The 24,610-nt window shown below is 37.6% G+C and overlaps 1 protein-coding gene across 2 annotated transcripts in view; it reads left to right on the top strand.

Moving 5' to 3' along the window:
• zgc:110158 (uncharacterized protein LOC553590 homolog) overlaps window positions 1-24,610 on the top strand; it is a 72,581-nt gene that overhangs the window by 493 nt on the left and 47,478 nt on the right. For both annotated transcript variants that reach the window (XM_020928888.2, XM_020928885.2), the window contains exon 2: window positions 22,100-22,172. In XM_020928888.2, the coding sequence (XP_020784547.1) occupies window positions 22,100-22,172 (73 nt within the window). The remainder of the gene's footprint in view (window positions 1-22,099; window positions 22,173-24,610) is intronic.

Genomic DNA, 24,610 nt, shown 5'->3' with positions numbered 1-24,610 from the left:
TCCGGAAAGTTGCAGCTGTAGTTGAGCAGAGTGCAGGCGCACATGTGTGCAGGGGAGATGGACTCTGAGCTCACGGTGATTTTTGTGCACAAACGGAGCCGGGGATCCCGGGGCTCCTCATGCTCCTCACACCGGGAACAATGCGTGTGGAGCGGCGCTGGGCATTGTGGCTGGTGCTTTGTGTCGCTAGGACAGAGTACAGGCTAAAATAGAGTACAGCTGTTGAGAGCTTTGTTACTCAAGTGATCATGAACACACCACAGGTCCGCTCGAAACGAGCCGATGTTTGCATTGACTCTGTCCGTGAGGGGAGACCTGAAGCCGGGAGAGGCTCACTCCTCTGCTCCACAACTTCTGGGGCCCTGGTGCTGCTGTGGGGTCCGCTGGAGCTCCGCTGCTCACACCGGTGCAGAGCTGTTGGACCTGGTGCCAGATGAGCAAACAGCGGGACTTGTGAGCCTGTACTGCTCGGTTCTTGTCAGTAGAGTTAGCGTTAGCTCCGAGCCTAGCTCAGGAGCTCTTTGTCTGCTGTGGCTGCAGAGCATGGAGCCTGTTGTTCGCGCTGGAGACGGGCGCACTCCGCTCTCTGCTGCTCTACTTCAGTGTGCTCCGCTCCTCATGGTCTGGCCTGGGCTTCATGTGCACCACGACAGGGCAGATTATTACTCAGTGGCACTAGCGCTGTGACCGTGAGCTTTAATGGTGTTAGGAGCAGTGTGTAAAAGGTTTATAGGAGTTGTTGTTCCCTCACAGTTCACTCACCCCGGGGTAAATAAGAGGTGAGGGGTTGCACACAGGTGAGCCTTATGGTGCTGTGTGTGGAACAGTGGTCAGCCTGGGACCTCCGGGGGCACGGCTCAGTGTTTGTGTGGACATCAGCGGGTCTTTAGCTCCACAGCTCTGCTCCACAGTGTCCCCCTGCCTGAGCTCTCAGCCTCCCTCCTCCATCCTTCACTCCTGTGTTAAATTATTGAGGCGACCGGCAGTGGCTCCGGCTCCAGCCCAGAGAGGGGACTGGAGGAGGACACAGGAGAGGGGGAGCAGGGATGTGGTGGACCCTCTCATCCATCTTTAACACGGGGCTTGTCTGTGTCTCCGCTCGTCTTTACAATAGTGGAACAAGTCTCATTATAGTTTAACAGATGAGTTACTTTAAATTGCAGCGTATTGTCCTCCTCGTCCAGGTGACAGTTGTTGACTTGTCCTTAAGTTTCACGTGTTAAAGGTTTGCTGGCTTTGATATTGTGGACATACTTGTGAGATTAGTAGTTGTTTGGTTAGCATGACAGAGTTCAGATGGGTCAACAATGGGCAAAAGGCTATTGGCCAGTTTTCCAAAGCACTTTAAGTTTAAGATATTGTGATAAAAACAGCAAATGCAACTCCCAAAACTTGTGCGTGTGAAATTGCTGAAAATGAGATCTAACTTTTAGCACCAGCTGTAGTTGAAGCAATCACAGTTTTGACTTTCAATTTCTCACCCATCTACTGCACATTTCTTCCCATTAACTTTGTGCCTACACAGGACCCATACCAGGGCTGCACAAAAAATGTACAGCGATTAGATTTGCAATGCATGTTTAAAAAAGTAGGATTATGTTCAGGGTAAACAACTCCAAGAGTGTTAAGATTTGAGAAAAGACTGAAAAATGAACTGATAAAACTCATACAAGAATCCCATGCATTTCAGAACTTGTTATACTTGTTGATTAGACCTTTACAAACAAGATTATATCGATTATGTCTTTTTAAAATATCTAAATAACTGCAGCCATTGCGAATTTAATATTTGCATTATTTCTAATAGCATTTTCTATATCGAAAATGTATAATATTGAAGCTGTTCTGGAGATTTGCAAAATAAATATTGAGCTTTTTGTCGAATATTGAGCATTTTGTCCCATAATATCAATATAATCCTTGTTTACTATGAAATCGCGTTTTCATTAAAATTTTTTCTTGTTCCCTTTGTCCTATAGCATCTGTAACTTTTGATTTGGGAAGAAATATTAATTATTTCCTTACCTGCCATGAACATAATTTGTATAATTTGTGAGCAGCGCAACACAAGAAACTTAGAAAGCTACAGAATTTGTTAAAAAAATCATTCAGAATTACTTTTAAAATATATTGTAACTTGTATATTATAACTTGAGGGTGTGATTAATACAATATAGGATAACACTTTAGTTTAGGGACCACATATTAATAACTAACCAAGTAGTAATTGTGATGCTTATTAGCTATTACTTAGCTATTATTTGGTATTAATCAAACACTTATTAATGTTCATTAAGATTTCGCTGTATGCACAAAAAATATCTATTGTAATCTCCACTGCGAAAGAAAATAGTTAATGGGTTAGTACTGAAAAAATACAGTGTTAGACAAAAATGCATCCAAAGTACTTTATAAATACTAACAAAGATGTAATTAAGCACTTATTATAAATTTTATTATCAACTAGTTATTAATATGTGATCCCTAATCTAAAGTGTTACCCAGTACAGATAATGAAATTTAGATAGTTTTGGATAGATTATTATTATTATTATTATTATTATTATTTATTATTATTATTATTATTTTTTTTTTATATATATTTTTTTATTATTGTTATGTTGTTATTATTATATATTTTTTTATTTTTAATATGTATATAGATTAATTAACTTAGTTTCATAAAGGGTACAATTCAACGGTACTTTCCATCTTGGGGACATTACAGCCAGGGGGACTTTCCAGCTGATTTCCATTTTGTCTGAAATTATAAAATTTACTTTTACAAATGACAACAAAAAGAGCGAGTTAAAAATTAAATAAGCTGAAACGTCTAATGTGATGTTTCTGCACTTCTGTGGATTAAACTTATGGTCTGTTCATGTTTTGTTTGATACTTGAACGTCAATCTAGAGTCATTCCTGATGTATAATTAAATTAAATTAAATGTTATGCTATTTCTGATCTATTATAATGTTGTTTTCTCATCGCAAACAGACCTGGAGTTGTGTTTTGTTTCATTCACACATGTTCAGCACACAAACCCTGCATATTTAGGTTCTTTAGAGTTCTTCTCTCAAACAGAAAACTCGCTGTTCGACCTTGTGAAGTCATGAAAGTGCTCCACTGTGTTTTTAAACTCCATACACCTTCACTAGAATCATTTGGACAATTTCAGCCCTGGAATTACCAATCTCTACTGAACAAAAATGTTAAAGTGCAGCTCAAAACTACCGCTTCATGACATCACAAGGTGGAACAGACTATTTTAAGCTTTGGAGATGTAGACAGACTAATAATAAATGATCGCTCAGACATGTGTGAATGAAACAAAACTCGACTCTCGGTATGTTTTTGATGAGGTAACGACGTTCTAACTTGGCTTAAAGCTCACAAGAGTCAATTTTGCGCAATGTAGGACCTTTTTAAATAAGTGAAATAACGCAAAAAATAGCAAGAAATCCGCTTTTGTCAATACCGCCTATAGCCCAGCGCATACCCGTGTAACTCCCATCCTACCCCGGCCTCCCCTCTCCCTCCCCGGGCCCGTCCCGCACCTCTCCGGCCCCTCCGACTTCCCCTTCTTCCTCCTTCCTTCTCCCTGGTTTTAATAATGCAGAGAGCCAGGTGCGCGCATGCTCTGCCCCCTTTACAAGCGGGACAAAAACACACACACACCACGCATAAAAGTTTCATAGAGGGCCTCTCGGGGGGGATCCGCGCTGTGATCCAACAATCCCCAGGCCGAGGAGCAGAAGCAAAGGCCTTAGCTGCAACCCACAAGTCCGACGTTAGCCGCTTCACCTCGCACTAACAGCAGGTGAAACTGTACAGAGGGTAAACAACATGAATATTTTACGTTTTTTTGCGGATCCTAAAATGATAACTCGCTGTTAACTGTTGCAATATAAACTAGCTGCGTGGGATCGGTGCTGAAAGTGAAAAACAGAACAAATTTTTAATCGCTTCTCAGTGGTCCAAAGTTATTTTTTCTCTTTCCTATTCCTAGCGTCCTAATTATTCACGCCGATGAGTTTATAAGTGCGTTTCAAAACTTTCCGGAGTGGAGTTTTGGAGTCACAGTAATGCTAACAATATGGGCAACAGTCGCTCGGTTTGTAGAGCGTTGGTCCACCGATCCAAAGGTTGCCGTTTTGAATCCCGCTCCCACAGATGAATGCTGTCGTTGTGTCCTTAGGCAAGACATTTAACCCACTTTGCTCCCTGTGTCTGCATGTATGAATATGTGTGCGAATCCTTCTTGTAAAGCGCTTTGAGTGCCTTGAAGGTGGAAAAGCACTATATAAAAATGTGCCTTTTTACCATTTTACCAATAATATAACTAGCACGCTTACTAGTAAGGGTGTAACGGTGCACAAAAATCACGGTTCAGTACGTATCTCTGTTTTGAGGTCACAGTTCGGTTCATTTTCGGCACAGTATGGGAACAAAATGTAAAACCGTTTGCTTGTTGTACATTTGTGTCTTTTTATTAAATCAACAATTTGTTTTAACATTATACAAACGGGAAAATAAAATAAATGCAAAGTGCTGCTTAGTAATACTAATAAGTTAAGTAAAATATTCTCAAATAAGCAACAATTGTATGAAATATTATAAAAAAAATAAATTCCTTGTCAACAGTAAACAAAACTTTTCAAAAAGTAAATCGCAGCATTAACAGTTTCAGCATGAAGTTTTACTCAATCTTCATGTTTTTGGCCAGAAAAAACAACTTGTCCACATTGTCTGCAGTAAGTGCAGGGGTGGAGATTCCGTCCTGATGAAAGGCGAAAGTGAAAACTGGAGCGCAACGGCCGTAGTTTTGCGAGGATTCAAGCAGTCAATCAATCTTCATATTTTTGGCCAGAAAAAACAACTTATCCACAGCAAGTGTCTGCAGTAAGTGTAGGAGTGGAGATTCCATGCCGACGAAAGGCGAAAGTTAGAACTGGAGCGCAGCGGCCGTAGTTTTGCAAGGATTCATGTGGTTTGGAGGGACATACTCAAGGCGGGGGGCAATTGTTGTCGAGGCAGTCGCCCTAACTATAAAGCGCTGCGGGAAACACTGTCACCCCAATCACTGTGAATATTAAAGAGCTGAGTCTTCCGTGTAGCTGCACATGTTGTGGAGTAATGTAAACACACACAAATTGCCTGAATTTACTCGTGCACAGCCCTGCACCGAGCCAAACATCCCATACCGAAACAATTTGGCACCAATACATGTGCCGCTACACCCTTACTTACTAGTTAGTACACCTTACTTTCTGGTTCGCGCATGATTAAAACGTTTTATAATTGGATACACATTTCAGCACATTTCAACCTTCATTTGATCCAAAGAGCAGCTATCTGTCCTTGGGCAAGACACATTTTACTTTGTTACATGAAAAAATTGGTTGTAGTCCCTTTTAAAATTTAGAACTTTAATTCGGTCTTTTACTAAAATGCTTTTAAAAGATTCACTGTGTAACTTTTCTATTGGCGTGTCAAGTTGTCAACCACCTGCTTGTCTCCGTAGGTCTGTTGCTCCACAGTATGGCATTAACCTTATCTATCTCCATGACAACAAGAACAGGCAACGATACCACCAGATCCAGCAAGAATGCACGTTTTCCAAAGTACCGGAAAAGTCTTGCAGTGCAACTTTTTAGAATTTAGCTTGGAGTGACAAGTGAGATGCAGTGAAAGTTGTTAACCTTGGCGCTCTGATCCAGATAAGTAGAGATTATATAGAGTTAAATGCACCAAGGCTATGATTGGCTGACAGTGACTGATTTACTGGAAGGAAGGAACTCGCAACTTCTTGAGTGATTGGCGGTTGGCCTGTCGTGATAACACATTTTTATGAGGTATAGATGACATTGAATTTAATACTGAAACAAATTTATCCCATTAAGTTTTACAGTCACCCAAAAGCAGGATCATCACAAAGAAGTATTCTAAATGTACAATATACTTAAAAATATTAGCTGCAAAGACTGACAGACTTGAGGAGTTAGGACTTTTTCTCTTCCGATACCATTGTTGATATTTTGGTTTAAAGTATCTTCTGATGATACCCGATATCAGTCGATACTAGGGCACAGATTGAGGCGTGTGGTTAAATATTGTCTACAAATTACGGACAGGACACAAGCTCTCAAGAGACAAAATCGTGCATATGTGAGAAAAAATGATCTTGTAAGATTGTTGTCCTACAGTTTTTAAATTTGGATTGGTCAAAAAAGGTTAAGTGCTGGCAAGTTGAATTTCTTGAGAAGATGTTGGACTGAAAAAACTGGGCTGTAATGTCATAAAAAATAAAGCAAATCATAAATGTTGAGGCCAAAATTGTTAACTGAAGCACAATATTTATTTAGTATGAAATAAGTTAAAATCTCATCTTGTCTCGTTCTCGTGGACCCAAGCTTGTTTCTCTTCTCGTCTTGTCTTGTAGCCAGGCTGGCGCCACCTAGTGCCTCCGTTCAATTTCATTTCTTTCCAGCGACTATGTCAGGAATCAGAATACACTAAACGGTTTGCATGAACCCCGGAAGTGTGAGTCCGGGCACCAGCCAATCAGCGAAGAGCCAGACATTCTGTGTTGGCAACGATTCCCGAGATCGAGGATTTAAAGCCGGAACAAAGAGAATGTCTGGTGAATTTTATCAAGGGGAAAGACATATTGCCCTTCTTCCTACAGGATTTGGGAAAAGCTTAATATACCAGTTAACCCCGTTAGAGACGCATTACATACGTCATGACCAAATGGCAGTGATTGATTGATATTTTAAAAATTACCCGCCTACTGTCGAGCAAACCAATTCTTATGCTGCAAGGTCAGACAGTTTCCATGAAATTAAACCAGCTGATGAATCGGGCTACTCGTCTTGTCTCGCCCTTACTAAATATGTTTTCTAACTTTTATTTATCATTAAAAGTGACCACAGAACAGCTTTGAAATCAATAATATGAGCTCTTTTGGGCGAACGATGGTCAGTAAATGCTTTTATTACACCAGTATATAGACCGAAATGAGAAGAACCGACATTCAACCCATCAGAATGTTCAGTATCACCGCCAATATCCGATGCCAGAAACGTATCAGCGCATCCCCAGTTATGATAAATCTTCTAGAATGAGTCACAAAAGTTATTTATTCAGCTGAAATTTTATCATAGTACTGAAAATACTCCTTAAATAGTACAGAGAAAAGCAACCCACGATAAATATTGACCCCAAAAATCATGTATTGAACGATAAGTCGATATAGAAATGATTGTGACAGGTCTATTTGGCAGCCACACTTCATCAGTCTACCCCTGGGCAGGTACGGCTACAGTACAACTACTCCACAGCGAATGGAGACGATGAATAATGCACTGCACTTTGGGTGTCTTAAAAAGCGCTATATAAATCTAATGCGTTATTGTTTTGAACTTGGCAAAGAAACCTTGAGATAAGTGATTTGATGTGAGCTGTAATATTGGACGTTCCTTTTTAGAGGTGTAGTCCTTTACTCGTTTAGTCGATTAATCGATCTACGCAGTCTTAATCGACCAAGTTTTAAGGTTTTTACATAGACCACAACAGAAAGGAGAATACACAGAGAGAGTTAGCTCGAGTTTGGAGAGTGACTGGACAGTTTAAACCTTTGAGACTGATGACGATGCTGTTTTCTAGTGTTGTACTTGTTTTTGCGCAAGATCCTAGTAGTAAAGCAGTACTAATGTGTGCCAAAACAATACAATACAATGACGTTTGTTAGCTGAAATAAAGGTGGACTTTAAAAACACAAATGAAACTTTCTATTAGGCCTGTAGTCGACTTAAATTCTACGCCGACTAAAGAGATGTTGAGGCTACACCTGCACAGGAATTAGACTATTGAAATGCACTTGGAAACCGTGTGTTTATTTATGTATAAAAAAGACAGATTAACTCCCAAATCATCAGCTAAAACACACTATAAATTCTCCAATTTCCTGTTGTCCCATAGAAATCGTTAAACTAATGATTCATAATCGACTAATATGAGTTTTCATCAAGTAAGACACAATTAACCGATTAATCGACTAAACGACTAGAGCTACGGCTGCTCGATTGTGTAAAAAAAATCATTCAATATTAAAATCACGATTATTCAGGCAATTATTTTTAGTTACACAATGCATTTATTCAGCGTTTCTCTCTTAAAAAAAACACTTTGTTATTGATAATTTACGCAAAACTTTCAAATTGAAAATAAATATAGGTTACAAATATGAACCTTAGAGCAGTTTTGTGATGTATAAAACTTAAAATAAATAATAAAATATACACTGAACATGAAATAAGGCATAGAAAAACACAAATGTATCCAAAATAAACTATCTCCAGCTATTGTACAATCTCTATATTTAAAAATAAAACAAATGTATCAACTCGATTATATGAGTTTGGAAATCGTTTGATACACAAATCGAAATCGCGATCAGAATTCAATTAATTGCACAGCCTTACTTTTTAGATTACCCTCCTGGTGACACCGCACACTCACTCGAAGCATTTTAAACTCTCGAGGGACACCTAAATATGCAGCGATACTCGAATGTGAATAAAACAAAACCAAGCTAAAGTTGAATGAAGAAAACAACCTTGGGTAATAGTTCAGTTTAGCGAGCAGAACATTGAACCTTTTTAAATGTCCTGTATTACCTTGTGCGCCTTAACCATGTTCTCATCAAAAAACATACCTGGAGTGGTGCTTTGCTTCATTCACATGTTTGAGTAATCCTGCATTATTACATCTCCAGTGCTCTGTTCCACCTTGTGATGTCATGAAGTGGTTGTTTTCAAGATAACGGTCACCTTTTATCATTATTTTAGCAACGATTGGATATGCCAGATTCTAGTGAAGGTGAAGGTGGAACAGACTTTAAACACGTGTGAATGAAACAAAACACAACTCAAGGTTTGTTTTTGTGACGAGAAAACATAACAAATCAGAAAATAGCGAAATATGGGCCCTTTTAAAACAAAGCATTCTAACCCATCCTTCAGAGTTGTCTGTAGTTTCGCCGGTTAGTGTGAAAGTGTGAGTCCGGCGCTGCACTCTACACCAGCGGTCAGACACGGCGTTGTGACCTACAAATTGCCAGAAGCCTCAGAAAGTGGTCAGATTCCCTAAAGTGGTCAAACACGTCTTTAGCCCCGGGTTTGTTCCTGTCTAGTCCGCCTCAGGTAACTCTCGCCTTCACTACACTACGCGTACAAGATCAGCTGCTTTCAACTAGGCCTGTGATGATATTTTGATTCCGAAACTATCGCTTTTCTGTTTGCAATGTTCCTCATCAAAAACATACCTGGAGTTTTGATTCATTCACACATGTTGAACACACAAATCCTGCATATTTAGGCTGAGTTCTTCTCTCAATCAGAAAAAAACTCTGGTCATGTGGTAATACAAGAAGTTCCCCACTGTGTTTTTAAACTCCATACACCTTCACTAGAATCATTTGGATGATTTGCAGCCCTGAAATTGCCCAATCTCTATCGAATAAAAGGTAAAAAGGAGCTGTTCACTTGAAAACTACGGCTTCCTGACATCACAAAGTGGAACAGAGCTTTTTATGCTTTGGAGATGAAGACAAATAGAGTTAATTAAATATTAGGGATGTAACAATAACCGAAATATCGTCAAATGTCTCACAATAATATCGTGGGCTGTCACAATATATTGAATTACAAGTTCCTTTGCTTAAATACATGGTTTTATAGCAGCAACAGCTTATAAACATCGGGAACTACATATCCCATGATTCATTTCAGCTCAGACAACATGAAGAAATATGTTTTTTATATGAATTCTTGGGATTATGACGGAAATAATTCACCCCAAAATCTTGTCAAGGTATTTTAAAAGCAGAAAAATGTCATATCTACCTATTATTTTATCAGCCTCTCCAAAATATCGCAATAAATATCGTACCGTTAGATGCCTATCGTGATTATATATTGTTACAATCCTATTAAATACGTGTGAATAAAACAAAACACAACTCCAGGTACATTTTTGAAGAGGTAAGGACATTGGAACATGGCTCAATTTAAGACAAATTTCCCCACAACTACAAAGAAACGATACACTCCAGAAATATTGGAAAAAATATCCAGCATAAATTGAACGATAAGTTGATATAGTAATTATCGTAAAGGGCCGTACTTAAGACATGGTAGGGTTGTGATAGCGTGACGAAATATGATTATTTTTTCTAAATATTGCGATTAGAGTCTTGAGAACATTTTAAACATGACCAGGTGCATCAACATTTGAGAAAAGACTGATACGTGAACTGAAAAACTACTGTAAGAATCCCGTGCATCTGAGAACATGTTTCGAAACTGGAAACCAAAACTAATATCGAAACTAGACACGAATTTGAGGAGTATCGGTAGTAGGACTGAAATAAACGTTTCCTGAATAGCTTTAGAACAGAACAAGTATAAGAGCATGTAGACTAGTATAAACACATGGACCTCTATTGAACCTACCTGAACCATTGAAGGATTACACAGATATAAGACCAAAGCAAAGTACTATGATTTAATGTTGAAAAATGTTTGTGGTTTTTTGTTTGTTTTGTTTTTTTAGTTAACATCACGGTATCTGAATTGGTATAAAGTAATCAAGCCTCTTCCTTAGTACTTAAATCGAGTTTGAAATTTTAGTATCGTGACAACACTGGCTTAAAGTACTAAAGATGTCACAATAATTTTTCCATAAAAAAGACTTTTGTTTATTTTGTTCTTTGCAGAGATCGTTCAAATATCGAAATAACTGCAGACGATTTGTGATTTGATAAAGTTACTCAAATTATAGGGGGGTAACAATAACCAAAATATCGTGATATCATAACATCATCATAATATCGTGGACCATCACAATATATCGAATCACAAGTTTCTTTGCTTAAATTCATTGTTATGGTGCAGGAATAGCTAAAAAAACAGAGGGAACTACATTGACCATGATCCTTTGCTTCGTTTTTGTGCAAACTAAGTGAAGAAATAACAGTTCTAAGCACTTTTAAGTCTTAGTTCTTTGGATTAAGAAGAAAAATTTTGTTAGTCTCCACAAAATATCGCAATAAATATTGTTCTGTGAGATTTGGATATCGTTACATCCCTATCAAATTATGATCTTTAATGCAGTATATCACACCAGGGAGCACACCTTTTTTTATAATTCTAAATGTTATCTGTACTATCTGAATATGGTTGACCCAATAAACCGCGTTAAAGGTCATTGTAGATGTGGTTATGTTGTTTTTGTTTTGAGTCAGAAGTGCACATCGTTCACGGTTTAGTGGAAGTCTGACGTCAAAGATGACCTGCTAGATCATCAGATGAAGACGGAGCTGACCCGTGTGTGAATGCAACGCGGCTGAACACATAATAGTAATCGCTCTACTGAGGATTTGATTTTAATTTGATGTTTAAATTTGAATACATTTTTTTTTTAAAGGTAGGAAAATGTAAATGGAAACGTTTTAAAGGTGACCACTTTCCCTAAAAACATTCATAGACATTTACTAACTTCTGTTTCTGTTAATAGGGATGTAACGATATCCAAATCTCTCTGTTCGATATTATCACGATATGCATCTCACAGTACGATATTTATTGCGATATTTTGGAGAGACCAATATTATTATAGATGGGACACTTTTTTGCTTTTAAAATACCTTGACAAGATTTTGGAATGAATTATTTCTCAAAAATTCAAGTAAAAACATATTTCTTCATGTTTTCTGCACTGAAATGAATCATATTTTCCAGATTATAAGTCGCTCTGGAGTATAAGCACTTTTTGGGGAAATGTATTTTATAAAATCAGAGACCAGGAACCGACATTTCATCTTAAGGGCAAGTTCTAGTAATAACAATAGAACAGAGAACAACAGATGTCACATATGAACAGTTATTCAGATAATTATAACATAAACAACAGAACATAAGTTTACCAAATTCATGATCTCACTCCAAATCACTAAATCCATTGAATTCTTCCTCGGTGTCACTTCTGCACGACCTCCGGAGATAAACCATAGATCCATCATGTAAACGGAGCGCCGCTTCCTCTTCAGTGTAGCTGTCGTCAAAGTCGGCATCAGTTCCAGTTAGAACTAGAAAAGCATTCAGAGAGCGCAGACCTCCGCCAAGGACCATTTTTTATATAAATTGCGATAAAATCAGTCTTCTGGATCAGATCCGGATCAGCCTTTGGAATATGAAAGAGGATCCCATTGTCCATCCCTGAGTCAAATTTCATGGGGTTTGGTCAATAATTAACCGAGATATTGAGAAACAAAATTTTTGGCCCCATTTACCACAATGTTAACTAAAATTTCAAAGTGATCCAGAATCCAGGATTTCTTCCGGATCACCCCCAAAATGAAATCAGTTCTTCCTTTTCACATTTCCAACAAATCCTGAAAATTTCATAAAAATCGGTCCATAACTTCTGAGTTATGTTGCTAACAAACAAACAGACAAACGCCGGCAAAAACATAACCTCCTTGGCGGAGGTAATTATTCTGACCTTTCTGAATCTCGACAGGATAGTTTCGGTTGTCGCTGGATGAATCCTCAATGCCCGAACTTCAGTGACTTCCAGGAAAATTGCATGGTGCACCCTCCTGGTTACCATGAAGCTGCATCCCCACCTTTCGCCAATACCTTACAAGTGTCTCCCTCACTCCAAACTTTCTTTCTGCTGCTCGATTACCGTTTTCGGCTGAGTATTTCACTATTTGCAGCAGGACAACGGCTTTTTCTGCAGGAGACATGCGCAGTAGAGCAAAGTGACAGTGGTACAGGAGTAATACGAGCAGCAGATACTGACACACAAGACTAGAGCCTCTCACGGCTGTCAGTCTGAGAATTTTAATATATAAGTCGCGCCGGAGTATACCGTATTTTCCAGGCTATTAGGCGCTCTGAATGATAAGACGCACTGTCATTAAATGGTCTATTTTCGAACTTTTTTCACAAATAAACCGCACCGGACTTTAAACGAAACACAACAGTTGGATGGGTCAGTGGGACTTTGTTTGCTCGTTCACGGTGACTCTGGGCTTTGTTCAGTTGTGGCGTGTAGGGAGGGTGCCGTCTGGGACCGCTGGATTGTCGGCGTGTTCGCAGTGATTCAGTTGTTGCTCAGAGTGGCACATTGCACTCGCTTTTTCGATTCGTTCCTACGTTCTTCGCCGCCGTGGAGTGATGAGTGTGACTGGGTGTTTTTCGCTGCGTGGTCATTGTCTGTTCTGTGCGTGTTTGCGTGCACTGCGGGTGGTGCGGCTTTGTAGTTTACTGAAGTCGTACTGGGACACCCGAGTGGATTCGTGTATAGGGCGCTCTGGATTGCAGGGCGCGCAATCGTTTTTTGATGCAGTTGGAGGCATAAGAGCGCGTCTAATAGGCCGGAAAATACGGTAAATCGCAGGACCACCCAAACCATGAAAAAAAGCGCAACTCATAGTCCAAAAAATACGGTAGTTTCCAATGTTTATAAGCTGTTGCTACTATAAAAACCATATTACTGTGAGACTTTTGACGATACGGTATCACGATATTTCGGTTATTGTTACATCCCTAGGCTAAAAAAAGTTAAGCAGGAATTGTTCTTAATGTCCATAATATAGAAAACAAGTGTAACGCTATCAAAAAATAGCATGCTAACACTGCACTTCCTGATTCTCTGACCATTTAAAATGCTTCCTAATGAGATGACAGAGCTGCTTACACGATACGTCTGTACTGGGGCCGAGATACCGTTTGGAACCAACATGCGTCAACAACCCTTTTTTTTTTTTTTTAACAAAACAATTGGCACATAATTAGCCGGTTAGCTAGCAGGTAATTTGTTATTTTGCTGTGAGCTTGAATGAACGCAGTATATTAAAAAACTTTGAGATTGAGGTCACTGCGCTCATTTGGGAACATTTAAAAAGAGAGTGAAGACTGAAATATGAACTGCTAACTAGACTTTGCACAAAAACAGATGGATTTCTAAGCGACGGCAGCTTTTATACGGCTTTTATACAACATATGAAGAGGTTATTACGTTCTCTGCTAGGAACATTATACCACCAAAAAAGCAATATAACGATATGTAAATCTAAGGGTATGATACAATTACGATATTCATTTTACGATACAGTATTTACTATGATATTGTGTAGATGCCAACAGAATTGAAGAAATGCAACTTTTTCCGATTAAAAAGCCTTGACAAACCTTTGGGGACTATATTACTGTCAAAGTCTAAACAATTCAGATAGAAAAGTTTTTTATAACATTTATGTCTTCATGTTTTCTGCAATGAAATGGAACAAAAGGTCGTGGTCTGTAATGCTGTACAAAAATGTCAAAATATCGTGATACTAAATTTGATGATTCAGTATCGTACAGTAGAGTATGAGCTGCTGTATCAATGTGTGTGTATATATATATTAGGGATGTAACAATAACCGAAATATCGTGATATCGTATCGTCAAAGGTCTCACAATAATATCGTGGACCATCACAATATATTGGATTACAAGTTCCTTTGCTTAAATGCATGGTTTTATAGTAGCAACAGCTTATAGACATTGGGAACTACATATCCCATGATTCATTTCAGCGCAGACAACATGAAGAAATATGTTTTTTACTTGATTTCTTGGGATTATGACGGAAATAATTCACATCAAAATCTTGTCGAGGTATTTTAAAAGTAAAAAATGTCCCATCTACAATTATATCAGTGTCAACAAAATAACGTAATAAAACTGTAACGTGAGATGCATATCATGATATCGTATTGAGAGATTTGGATATCGTTACATCCCTAATATATATATATATATATATATATACAGAATATATAGGCAAGAGTATTTTTTGGTATCTTTTTAGATTTATTTTTTATTTTTGTGATTACACAACAATTTTGTTGCTTTATGTAGTGAAATGAAACTTGTTTATGCGATTCACTTGACCTATTTACTGTCTTGATAATATGAAATACATCTGTTTTGATTTGGTTTAACAAAGAAATATTGTTGCTGTAAAATGTATTTTAGTCTTAAAAACGGCAGTATATCATATGCAGCATATCAGTTATCAAATGGATTGCCATATTGTGACAATATCATCATGTATTTTGTTAAGACACTGCAATTAATTGAATTTTGATCGCAATTTAGATTTGTGTCAAACAATCTCCAAACTCATATGATCGAATTGAAATGATTAAAGCTAGTTTTTTTATAGTTATAGTTTTTATATAAATAAGTATATGTATTTAGTTTTTTAAATATAGAGATTGTAGAACAGCTGGATATAGTGTTTATTTTGGATACATTTATGTTTTTCTATGCCTTATTTCATGCTCAAAGTATATTTTATTCATTTTATGTTTTATAAATTGCCAAACTGCTGTAAGGTTCATATTTGTAACCTATATTTATTTTCAATTTTCTCAAATTATCAATAACAAAGTGTTTTGTTTTTTTTTGAGAGAGACAAACGCTGAATTAATGTATTGTGTAACAAAAAAATTATTGTTTGAATAATCATGATTTCAATATTGACCAAACTATTCGAGAGAAAGATTTTTTTCCATAATCGAGCAGCTCCCTGTGATTTCCAGCCCTATTGGTGTATCTGTTCTTTGTGGTTGCTGCTATAAAACAACAAATTTAACCAAAGAAGTTTATAATTCTATATATTGACAGAATTTTGATGGTACGATTTCACAATATTTCGGTTATCTGTACACACCTAATCAAAAAAGAACTGCATTTGGGATTTCTGTTATTACAGTTTTGATTTGAGAGTCTAGTGTGCGTGGTGAGTCTGCTCCTGGACCTGGTGCCGAGTCTGTGGTTATCCTGTAAGACCGACTCCACAGCGCTCTATATGTGGAGCTGTGAAGTGCATTGATGAAGCCTGGGTTTATATCGGGCTTATGCGTGTTCACATGTTGGGGACATGTGCGGCTGGGTCACGGTGGACAGATCTGTGCTAATATAAACTAGCGCAGTATTGACACTTGAGTCGTCCATTAGGTCTATGTAGGTCTAGAGGAGCGGGGACGGTCTTTTACTCGGAGTTTTAAAGGACTGCTGCGAACTGTAGGGTTCTCACTAGTATCGAAAATCGGGCACTAATCGATACTGAAATTGGTATCAAAACTAGATACTCATTTCAGCAGGTGTCAATACTAAAAAAGTCACATTTACAGGACAAAAATTAACCTTTACTGAATAGTTTTAGAATGATCTTGAGCTGTATCAGTACATGCACATAGACTAGTATACGCCCAAGGACCATCACATTAAACCATCAAAATCACATTCTTTTGTCTCAAGAAAGTTTTTATTACCTCCGCCAAGGAGGTTATGTTTTTGCCGGCGTTTGTTTGTCTGTTTGTTTGTTTGTTTGTTTGTTTGTCTGTTAGCAACATAACTCAAAAAGTTATGGACCGATTTTGATGAAATTTTCAGGATTTGTTGGAAATGTGAAAAGGAAGAACTGATTTCATTTTGGGGGTGATCCGGAAGAAATCCTGGATTCTGGATCACTTTGAAATTTTAGTTAACATTGTGGTAAATGGGGCCAAAAATTTATTTTCTCAATATCTCGGTTAATTATTGACCAAACCCCATGAAATTTGACTCAGGGATGGACAATGGGATCCTCTTTCATATTCCAAATTGAAAGATACGAGACAAATATTTATGGAAAACACAATTAATATGAGGGGGACTGTAGTCCTTGGCGGAGGTCTGCGCTCTGAGTGCTTTTCTAGTTATCTTTGTGGTATCAGAATATGTATTGAGTATCGAGTATATTCCTTAGTGTCATAGTAGTGTGTTGTTGTGTAAAGGATATCAAGATTACTGAATTGTTAGAAGATCATTGTAGAACTGTAAAAAATATAGGAAGAGTGATCAATGATTTTAAAACTAAATATTACTATATCGTATCGTTTAATGTGCTGATACAGTATCCATATATCACCAAGAGTATATTTTGTTAAATTATTTCTTACAGCGCTACAGTTTTGTTGCTTGTTTAGAGGAAGGAAACTTGTTTGTGCGACACATTTGACATTTTCACATTTTTGATGATTAAAATGTTTTGTGTTTCGTATGAACTTTGCACAAGAAGTGGTTTAACAAAGACTTTTAGTATCAGAGCCATGATTCAGCCTTTATTTTTTATTGAACTGCATCGAATCAATTTGAAATATATCGCATCAAATCGAAAGTGCATTGTATCGAGGTATGTATCGTATCAACAACTTCTTAATGATACCCAAACCTTATTTAAAAGAAACACTGTCCAAAAGTAAGTAATTGAGTTTTTAAGACTGCATCCATGCACACATAACACTTACAATTTGGATTAAACCCAGAATTAAAGAAACTACTGCACATCGCATCGGGTTTGTGAAGTTGTAGTGTATTGTTTTGTATAATGCTTTTGTATATTTATGGAGAATTACTGTCTGTGGGAGAATGGGTGACGTAGGCTTGTGGGCTGAGCATTGGAAAGAATCCTACCGCAAACCACAAGGAGGGTTCGAACAGGGCCTGGGGAGATCGAAATGATCGAGATTAGAAATTATCGAGATCAGAAATGACTGAAACATGTATGGATGACATCTAAAACCTCTTCAGACGTATTTTTGATGAGGGAACAGCATTATAACATGGTAGAAAGCTTCAAAAAGTAGATTTTGCGTCAAGTCCTTTAAACCTGGATTAGACCAGTTCTAAAGCAGGACTAGAGTGAACCAAAGGGATAAAGAAACTCCACTAGTTTTATCCTCCAATCACAACAATGGTCAAAATGTCATGTTCTCAGTAGTCAGTTCACCGGTTCTATATGTACAAGGCTTCTGAATAATTACGTCAAATATTTGCATAGTCCAGAAGAAGTGGGCAAAAGCTCTGTGTAATGGCCACTTAGCCCCTCGACCTCGACTATATGCAGACAGGATATGCATATTCTGCGTTAATTATGGAGAATAATATTGCGAAATAGTGGTTTTCCTACGCCTAGTAACGCAGTATCTAAATTTCTCTAGCTGTTATATGGTTAAAGGCGCTGTACTTTATTTAATTTATGTAGTAATTCATGTGTTAAAGTAAAATTTGTCATGCCCCAGTACAGATATTTTGTAAAAGTAAAAGTTCTTGGGGTCAAAATGAGACTTCTTGATGTAGTGAATGTTTTTTATTGTCCGCAAACCAGGGAGTTAGGCCGGTGCGCTGTTGGCATGCTAGTTGTTTTTAGTGCTGTTGTCAAGTCAAAACTCCGTCCTGGTTTCTAAGTTACGAAACAAGCTTATAAACTCATTGCGGTGGGTAGTTAGGATGCAAGGAATGCGTTAGGAAAGTGAGGAATAATTTTGGACTGCTGCAAACCATTTAAATTTTAGTAGTTCTGTTTTTCACATTTTTTGATGCTGGCAAAAAGTGAGACTTGTTCTCTGTATAAAAGCTGCTAACCCTGTAGTTTTTTTCGTTACTTTAGACCTCTACAAACATGTTCCAAATGCACGGGATTCTTGTATGAGTTTTTAACAGTTCAGATTTCAGGCTTCCGGGTTTAAAATGCACCCTGCAAACACTATTAAAACATAAAACGCAAAACTAAACGCAATATTTGATAGAAAAATTTACATATTTATCAAATCAAGGGCTGTGCAAAATATTGAAATATGTGATGATACAGTATCGATATCGTGGACTGCTGTATCGATATATCGCCAAGAGTATTTTTTGGTCTATTTTACTAAATTATTTTGTTACAGCGCTTCAGTTTTGTTGCTTGTTTAGATGAAGGAAACTCGTTTTTGCGACACATTTGACATTTTCACTGTTTTGATGATTAAAATGTTTGTGTTTCATATGAACTTTGCGCAAGAAGTGGTTTAACAAAAACTTATAGTATCACAGTCACGATTTAGCCTTTATTTTTTACTAAACCTTATTGAATCGATTTGAAATATATCTTATCGAATCGAAAGTGCACTATATTGAGGTATGTATTGTATCGGTGACTTCTTAATGATACCCAATAGGAGTGTGCAAAAATAATGAAATATAGATATATCTTATTGTTTAATGTAATGATACAGTATCGATATCGTGGGCTGCTGTATCGATACTTCGCCAAGAGTATTTTTTTTGGTATATTTTACTAAATCATTTTGTTACATCGCTACAGTTTTGTTGCTTGTTTAGAGAAAGGAAACTCTTTTATTTGACATATTCAGTGTTTTTATGATCAAAATGTTTGTTAAACCACTTCTTGCGCCAAGTGAATATGAAACAAAGACTTTTAGTATCACAGCCATGATTAAGCCTTTATTTTTTATTGAACCTTATCAAATCGATTTGAAATATATCATATCAAATCGAAAGTGCTGTATCGAGATATGTATCGTATCGAGGTATGTATCGCATTGGCAACTTCTTAATGATACCCAGCCCTAATGGCTTCCAACATCCCAAATATTCCAACTTTTCTCCAAATTAGTGTTGTCACGATACTAACATTTCAAACTTGATTTCGATACTAAGGAACAGACTCCGTTAGATACCATTTCCGATACCAAAATGATTATAAAAAACACTCTTTATTTCGACAATAGAATGTGATTTTCAACATTAAATGGTAGTACTTTCTTTTATATTTCCATGTGGTCTTATATCTGTGTAATCGTTTGTAAATACTTGGTCTGATAAAGCTCCAGATCATTCTAAACTTTAATTTCTATCCTGATAATGTGACTTTTTTCGTATCGATACCTGCTCAGATGACTCTTTAGTTTCGGTATTAGTTCTGGCATCGATCTAGTATCTGATTTTCGATATTTCTGACAACCCTACGCCAAACCGTTCTACATAAAAGTACAGGAGACAGATCAACCCCGATGGTGCATATAAGGACCTGATTATCCGAAGCTTGTTGCATTGATCACGTATCGAGCCTCGCAGTTCCTCCCATTAGAACACTATGGGATTCTGTCATCGCGCACTCCACTTCATTGATGCCCTATTAACAGACAATTAAACATGACTTGGTGTAGTGTAGGGGGCTCCCACGCTGGCTAATTGACCCAGACTGTTGCCTTATTTTGCTAATTACTTTTCAATGTGTAAAATTGTCATAACAAAAGAATGGAATACCTGCGATTTGGCTGTGTGAGCTCGTAAAATGTTAACAGTCTATTGAGCTTTGTAAACTTGAGCTGGATGTTTTGTGTTTAGTGTTCATTGATTGGTATCGGATGCCTGTGTTGCGTGCTGTTGTGTTCTTTGGCAAGACACTCTGACATTTTAGCGCTGTGACACCACCACTTCCAAGCACAGCAAACACGATTTTGATAAGGAAAAGGCGCTTACTCAATACCCATTCCGAAACGACAATAATAAAAAACATCTTTAGACAATAGAATGGGATTTTCAACATCAAATCATAGAAGTATTTTTTTATTTTTTATTACAATGCGGTCTTATATCTGTGTCATCCATATTGGGGTCCATGGGCTTATACAAGTCTGCGTGGTTTCAATACGAGTTTTAGAATACCGGCTTGAAAGTCCCCCTCAGGCTTGAAAGTCCCAGCTCGAGCCCCCTTCTCTTGGGTGGCACTCGGGTAACTCCTGTGCCCCGGAAAGGAGGGACGTTCTCGCCGGCCTTTAGTATGTGATGTATTGAGTTAGAAAATCAGCTCCTATATCATAATAAAATGAAATGTGAATGTAGCCAGACCAAATGTCGGGCCTTGTTTACGTCATTTTACCGATCTTCCCGAAGCTGCACACATTTTTTCTGTATGTTATAGGGGTGTAACGACTCTCACGATACGATACCATCACCGTATGAACCTCTCGGTACGATATTTATTGCGATATCGTGGGAAAGCTCACAATATTTTGGGGAGGCTCACGATTAGGGATGTAACAATATTCAAATCTCTCAGTGCGATATTTTCTCAGTATACATCTCACGGTACGATATTTATTGTGATATTTTGTGGAAGCTTACAATCAAAACTGTGAATATGCAACTTTTTCCTCTTAAAATGCCTTGACAAGACTTAATCCAAAGAACTAAGACTTAAAAAGTGCTTAGAACTGTTATTTCTTCTTGTAGTCTGCACTGAAATGGAGCATTTTAGCTATTGCTGCCTTATTTTCTTGCAGAATTTTACGGTGAAATCGTATTTTAAATATTTTTTCTTGTTTTTGTCCTATAGCATCTGTAATTATTGATTTGGGAAGAAATATAAATTATTTCTTTACCTGCCACCGTGAACATAATTTGTAAGCAGCGCAACACGAGAAACTTAGAAAGCTACAGAATATGTTGAAAAATCATTCAGAATCGCTTGTAGGAAGGTCTTAACTATGTGGATCATCTGTTTGGACCACATGGTTGATAATCCTGTGCTACAGTAAATGTGCCTGTATCTGCTACACGAGGCACACTTCAGGGCTTGATGAAATCCTGGAACAACAGCCTGACAGCATCCAGAGCATCAAGAAACTCTTGCTATATCCATAGTTGAAGATGTAAAGTGATGGGAATTGTTGAGCCTAAGCAAGTATTATGATTTGGGAAGGATGAACACCCTGCTTTCCAACTTGGGGACCTTCCAGCCAGAGGACTTTGCATCTGAATTCCGAGTTTTAGTATCGCATTAAGATTACCATCTGATTTTCAATACCTACCTAACCAACACTTCTAGCAAGTACAGATTTATCAGGGTAGAAATGAATTTCACAAGGACAGCCAGTGATTGAAAGTCTGCATTGTTTACATGCAGGAAATCAATATTGAAAATCCATTTATATATGATATTGTGCTGTGCCAACCCCACACTGCCAGCTCCCACTCTTGCTTACACCAATTCTTTCTACAACAATATGAAATCTACTCTTAAATTATGAGGATTTTTGTATGTATTATCTCCCAGCTTTGTCATGCACTTTTACATTATGCAGTTTATTGTTGTATTTGATGAAGACAGTTTAACACTAATCCCTCTTTTGTTGCGTTTCCAGGTTGGCGTTATATGTATACGAGTACCTGCTACATGTGGGAGCCCAGAAGTCCGCACAGACCTTCCTATCCGAGGTAAGACCAACACAATATCTGCATTAGAAAAGTAGTAAGTTCATAGTTTAAGAAATATATGCTACATGAAAAGCAGAGTTTGACACTTCACCAAGTAGATAATTGCAGCACTAATCACAACATAAAGTAGGTGTGTAGAATAAAATTATAACAGATATTTAACATTTGTACTTACCGCAATATTAATCTAAAATTGGGGGCAGTGGGCGGCGATAGATCTGAGCACTCGAAACTCAAATGCAGGGCAATACAGGATTACTCATTAACACCTGAATGAACTGACAGTGTTTGTCCACTGATCCGAAGGTTGGTGGTTCGAATCCCGCTTTGATGTAAACATTGTTGGTAGAGATGTCATATCCACTGACCCACAGGTTGGCAGTGAGATTCCAGCTCCCACAAATGAGTTCTGTTGTTGTGTCCTTGGGCAAGACACTTAACCCACCTCACTGAGTGGTTACTTGATAGGGGAGTGCAAAAATATTGAATATATCGATATATCGTATCGTTTAATGTGGTGATACAGTATTGATATCATGAGCTGCTGTATCGATACATCACCAAGAGTATTTTTTTGGATATTTTACTAAATTATTTTGTTACAGTGCTACAGTTTTGTTGCAGAAAGAAACAAGTTTATGCAACAAATTTGACATTTTCACTGTTTTGATGATTAAAACGGGTGTGTTTCATATTGACATTGCACAAGAAGTGGTTTAATAAACAAATTATTATTATTGAACCGTATAGAATCGATTAGAAATGTATCGTATTGAATCGAAAGTGCACTGTATCACAATATGTATCATATCGTGGCCTATGTAGCAAGATATGCATCATATCAGGTGCTCTGAGTGCCTTGAAGATGGAAAACTTACCATTTAAATATGGTCTGATAACTGGTAGGTGTGTGCAAAAATATTGAAATATCGATATATCCTATCTTTTAATGTAATGATACAGTATTGATATTGTGAGCTGCTATATCGATATATCTCCAAAAGTATTTTTGGTATATTTTACTAAATTATTTTGTTACAGCGCTTCAGTTTTGTTGCAGAAAAAACTAGTTTATGCAACACATTTGACATTTTCACTGTTTTGATGATTAAAATGGGTGTGCTTTGAACTTAGCAAAAGAAGTGGTTTAACAAAGACTTTTAGTATCACAGCCATGATTTAGCCTTTATTTTTAATGAACTGGATCGAATCAATTTGAAATATATAGAATCGAAAGTGCACTGTATCGAGATATCTATCGTATCGTGGCCTATGTATCGAGGTATGTATCGTATCTGCAGCTTCTTAACAATACCCAGCTCTATTCCTTGATACGGTCTAATAACTGGTATAATGGTTGAATAAGCCAATTTTATATAATATAATGGCCTTTAAAGTAGTTCATTCTGTTTAATTGCCTCTTGTTTGTTCACTCTAGAATTATCTTATTTTTTCACTGCAGAACACAGTCTTTCGGCCAACTTGTTTAATGTCGCCAATATCTATTTTCTGACATCACAGAATAGAGTCCAAAGCGTATGCTCCCACCACCTCTGCGCTGTGGGGACATACAGCGGAGACTAAACACGGTTAACATGATTACAGGGCGCGCGCTGTTACATCAATCTTTCATGGAAATCCGATAAAGCCACGCTAGATCATGCTCCTGTCCGGCCCGCTCAGACCAGGTGCGAACAACAAGCCCATGCCGTCATCCGCTCGCCTGCAGATTTACTCCGTCTCCCTCTCCTCAGCCCCAACGCTTAAGCTGTTCACCACTGCTACGTCAGCGTATGGTAATGATACAAGAAGCTAGTCTGTGTTTTTAAAGTCCACAAACCTTCACCAGAATTTTTTCTAATTATGTCAGTGTTGTCTTCCTTTTGAGTTGTACTAAAGACCCAAAATAGTCTAGTTTTGTACCTGGTATAGAAAGATTAGGTAAATACTTTATTATCTCGAAGGAAGTTCATTTTTCAGGCAGCATACAGAAAATAATATAGTACATAACATAAATTTATATCAATTTATGTGATGGCACTTGAAAGGCCACACATTTTCTTAAGTGGTACTTGTGAAAAGTTTGATAAAACATTGATAAAAGACTTAGCTGTAAGATTCTGTTCAGTGCTCATCCCACAAACCTACTTAACCAACGCTCCCGCACAGCAATTTTTCATAAATGCACAAAAACATGTTACAAAATGGTAAACATTACAACAACCTCACTAACCTGACACCAGTGTGCATGTTGTTGGCGCTCTGAAGGGGGAGTGACTTAGCAAAAGAAGGTGGGAGCAAAACTGAAACTAATTAAACATTTCAATACATTGTTTTTCGGCAAATATAGCATTTTCACAACAATTAAAGACGCTCTAAACAGTTAAAGTATTACCCCCCCTCTTTTAGGCCTGCATTTTTGTAGGGGTGTAACATGA

This window comes from Boleophthalmus pectinirostris, unplaced genomic scaffold (assembly GCF_026225935.1).
Source record: "Boleophthalmus pectinirostris isolate CB_2022bp ecotype Guang Dong unplaced genomic scaffold, ASM2622593v1 HiC_scaffold_10, whole genome shotgun sequence".
NCBI lineage: Eukaryota > Metazoa > Chordata > Actinopteri > Gobiiformes > Gobiidae > Boleophthalmus > Boleophthalmus pectinirostris.
The sequence above is the reverse complement of the archived record's forward strand: the minus strand, read 5'-3'. Positions and strand labels throughout refer to the sequence as shown.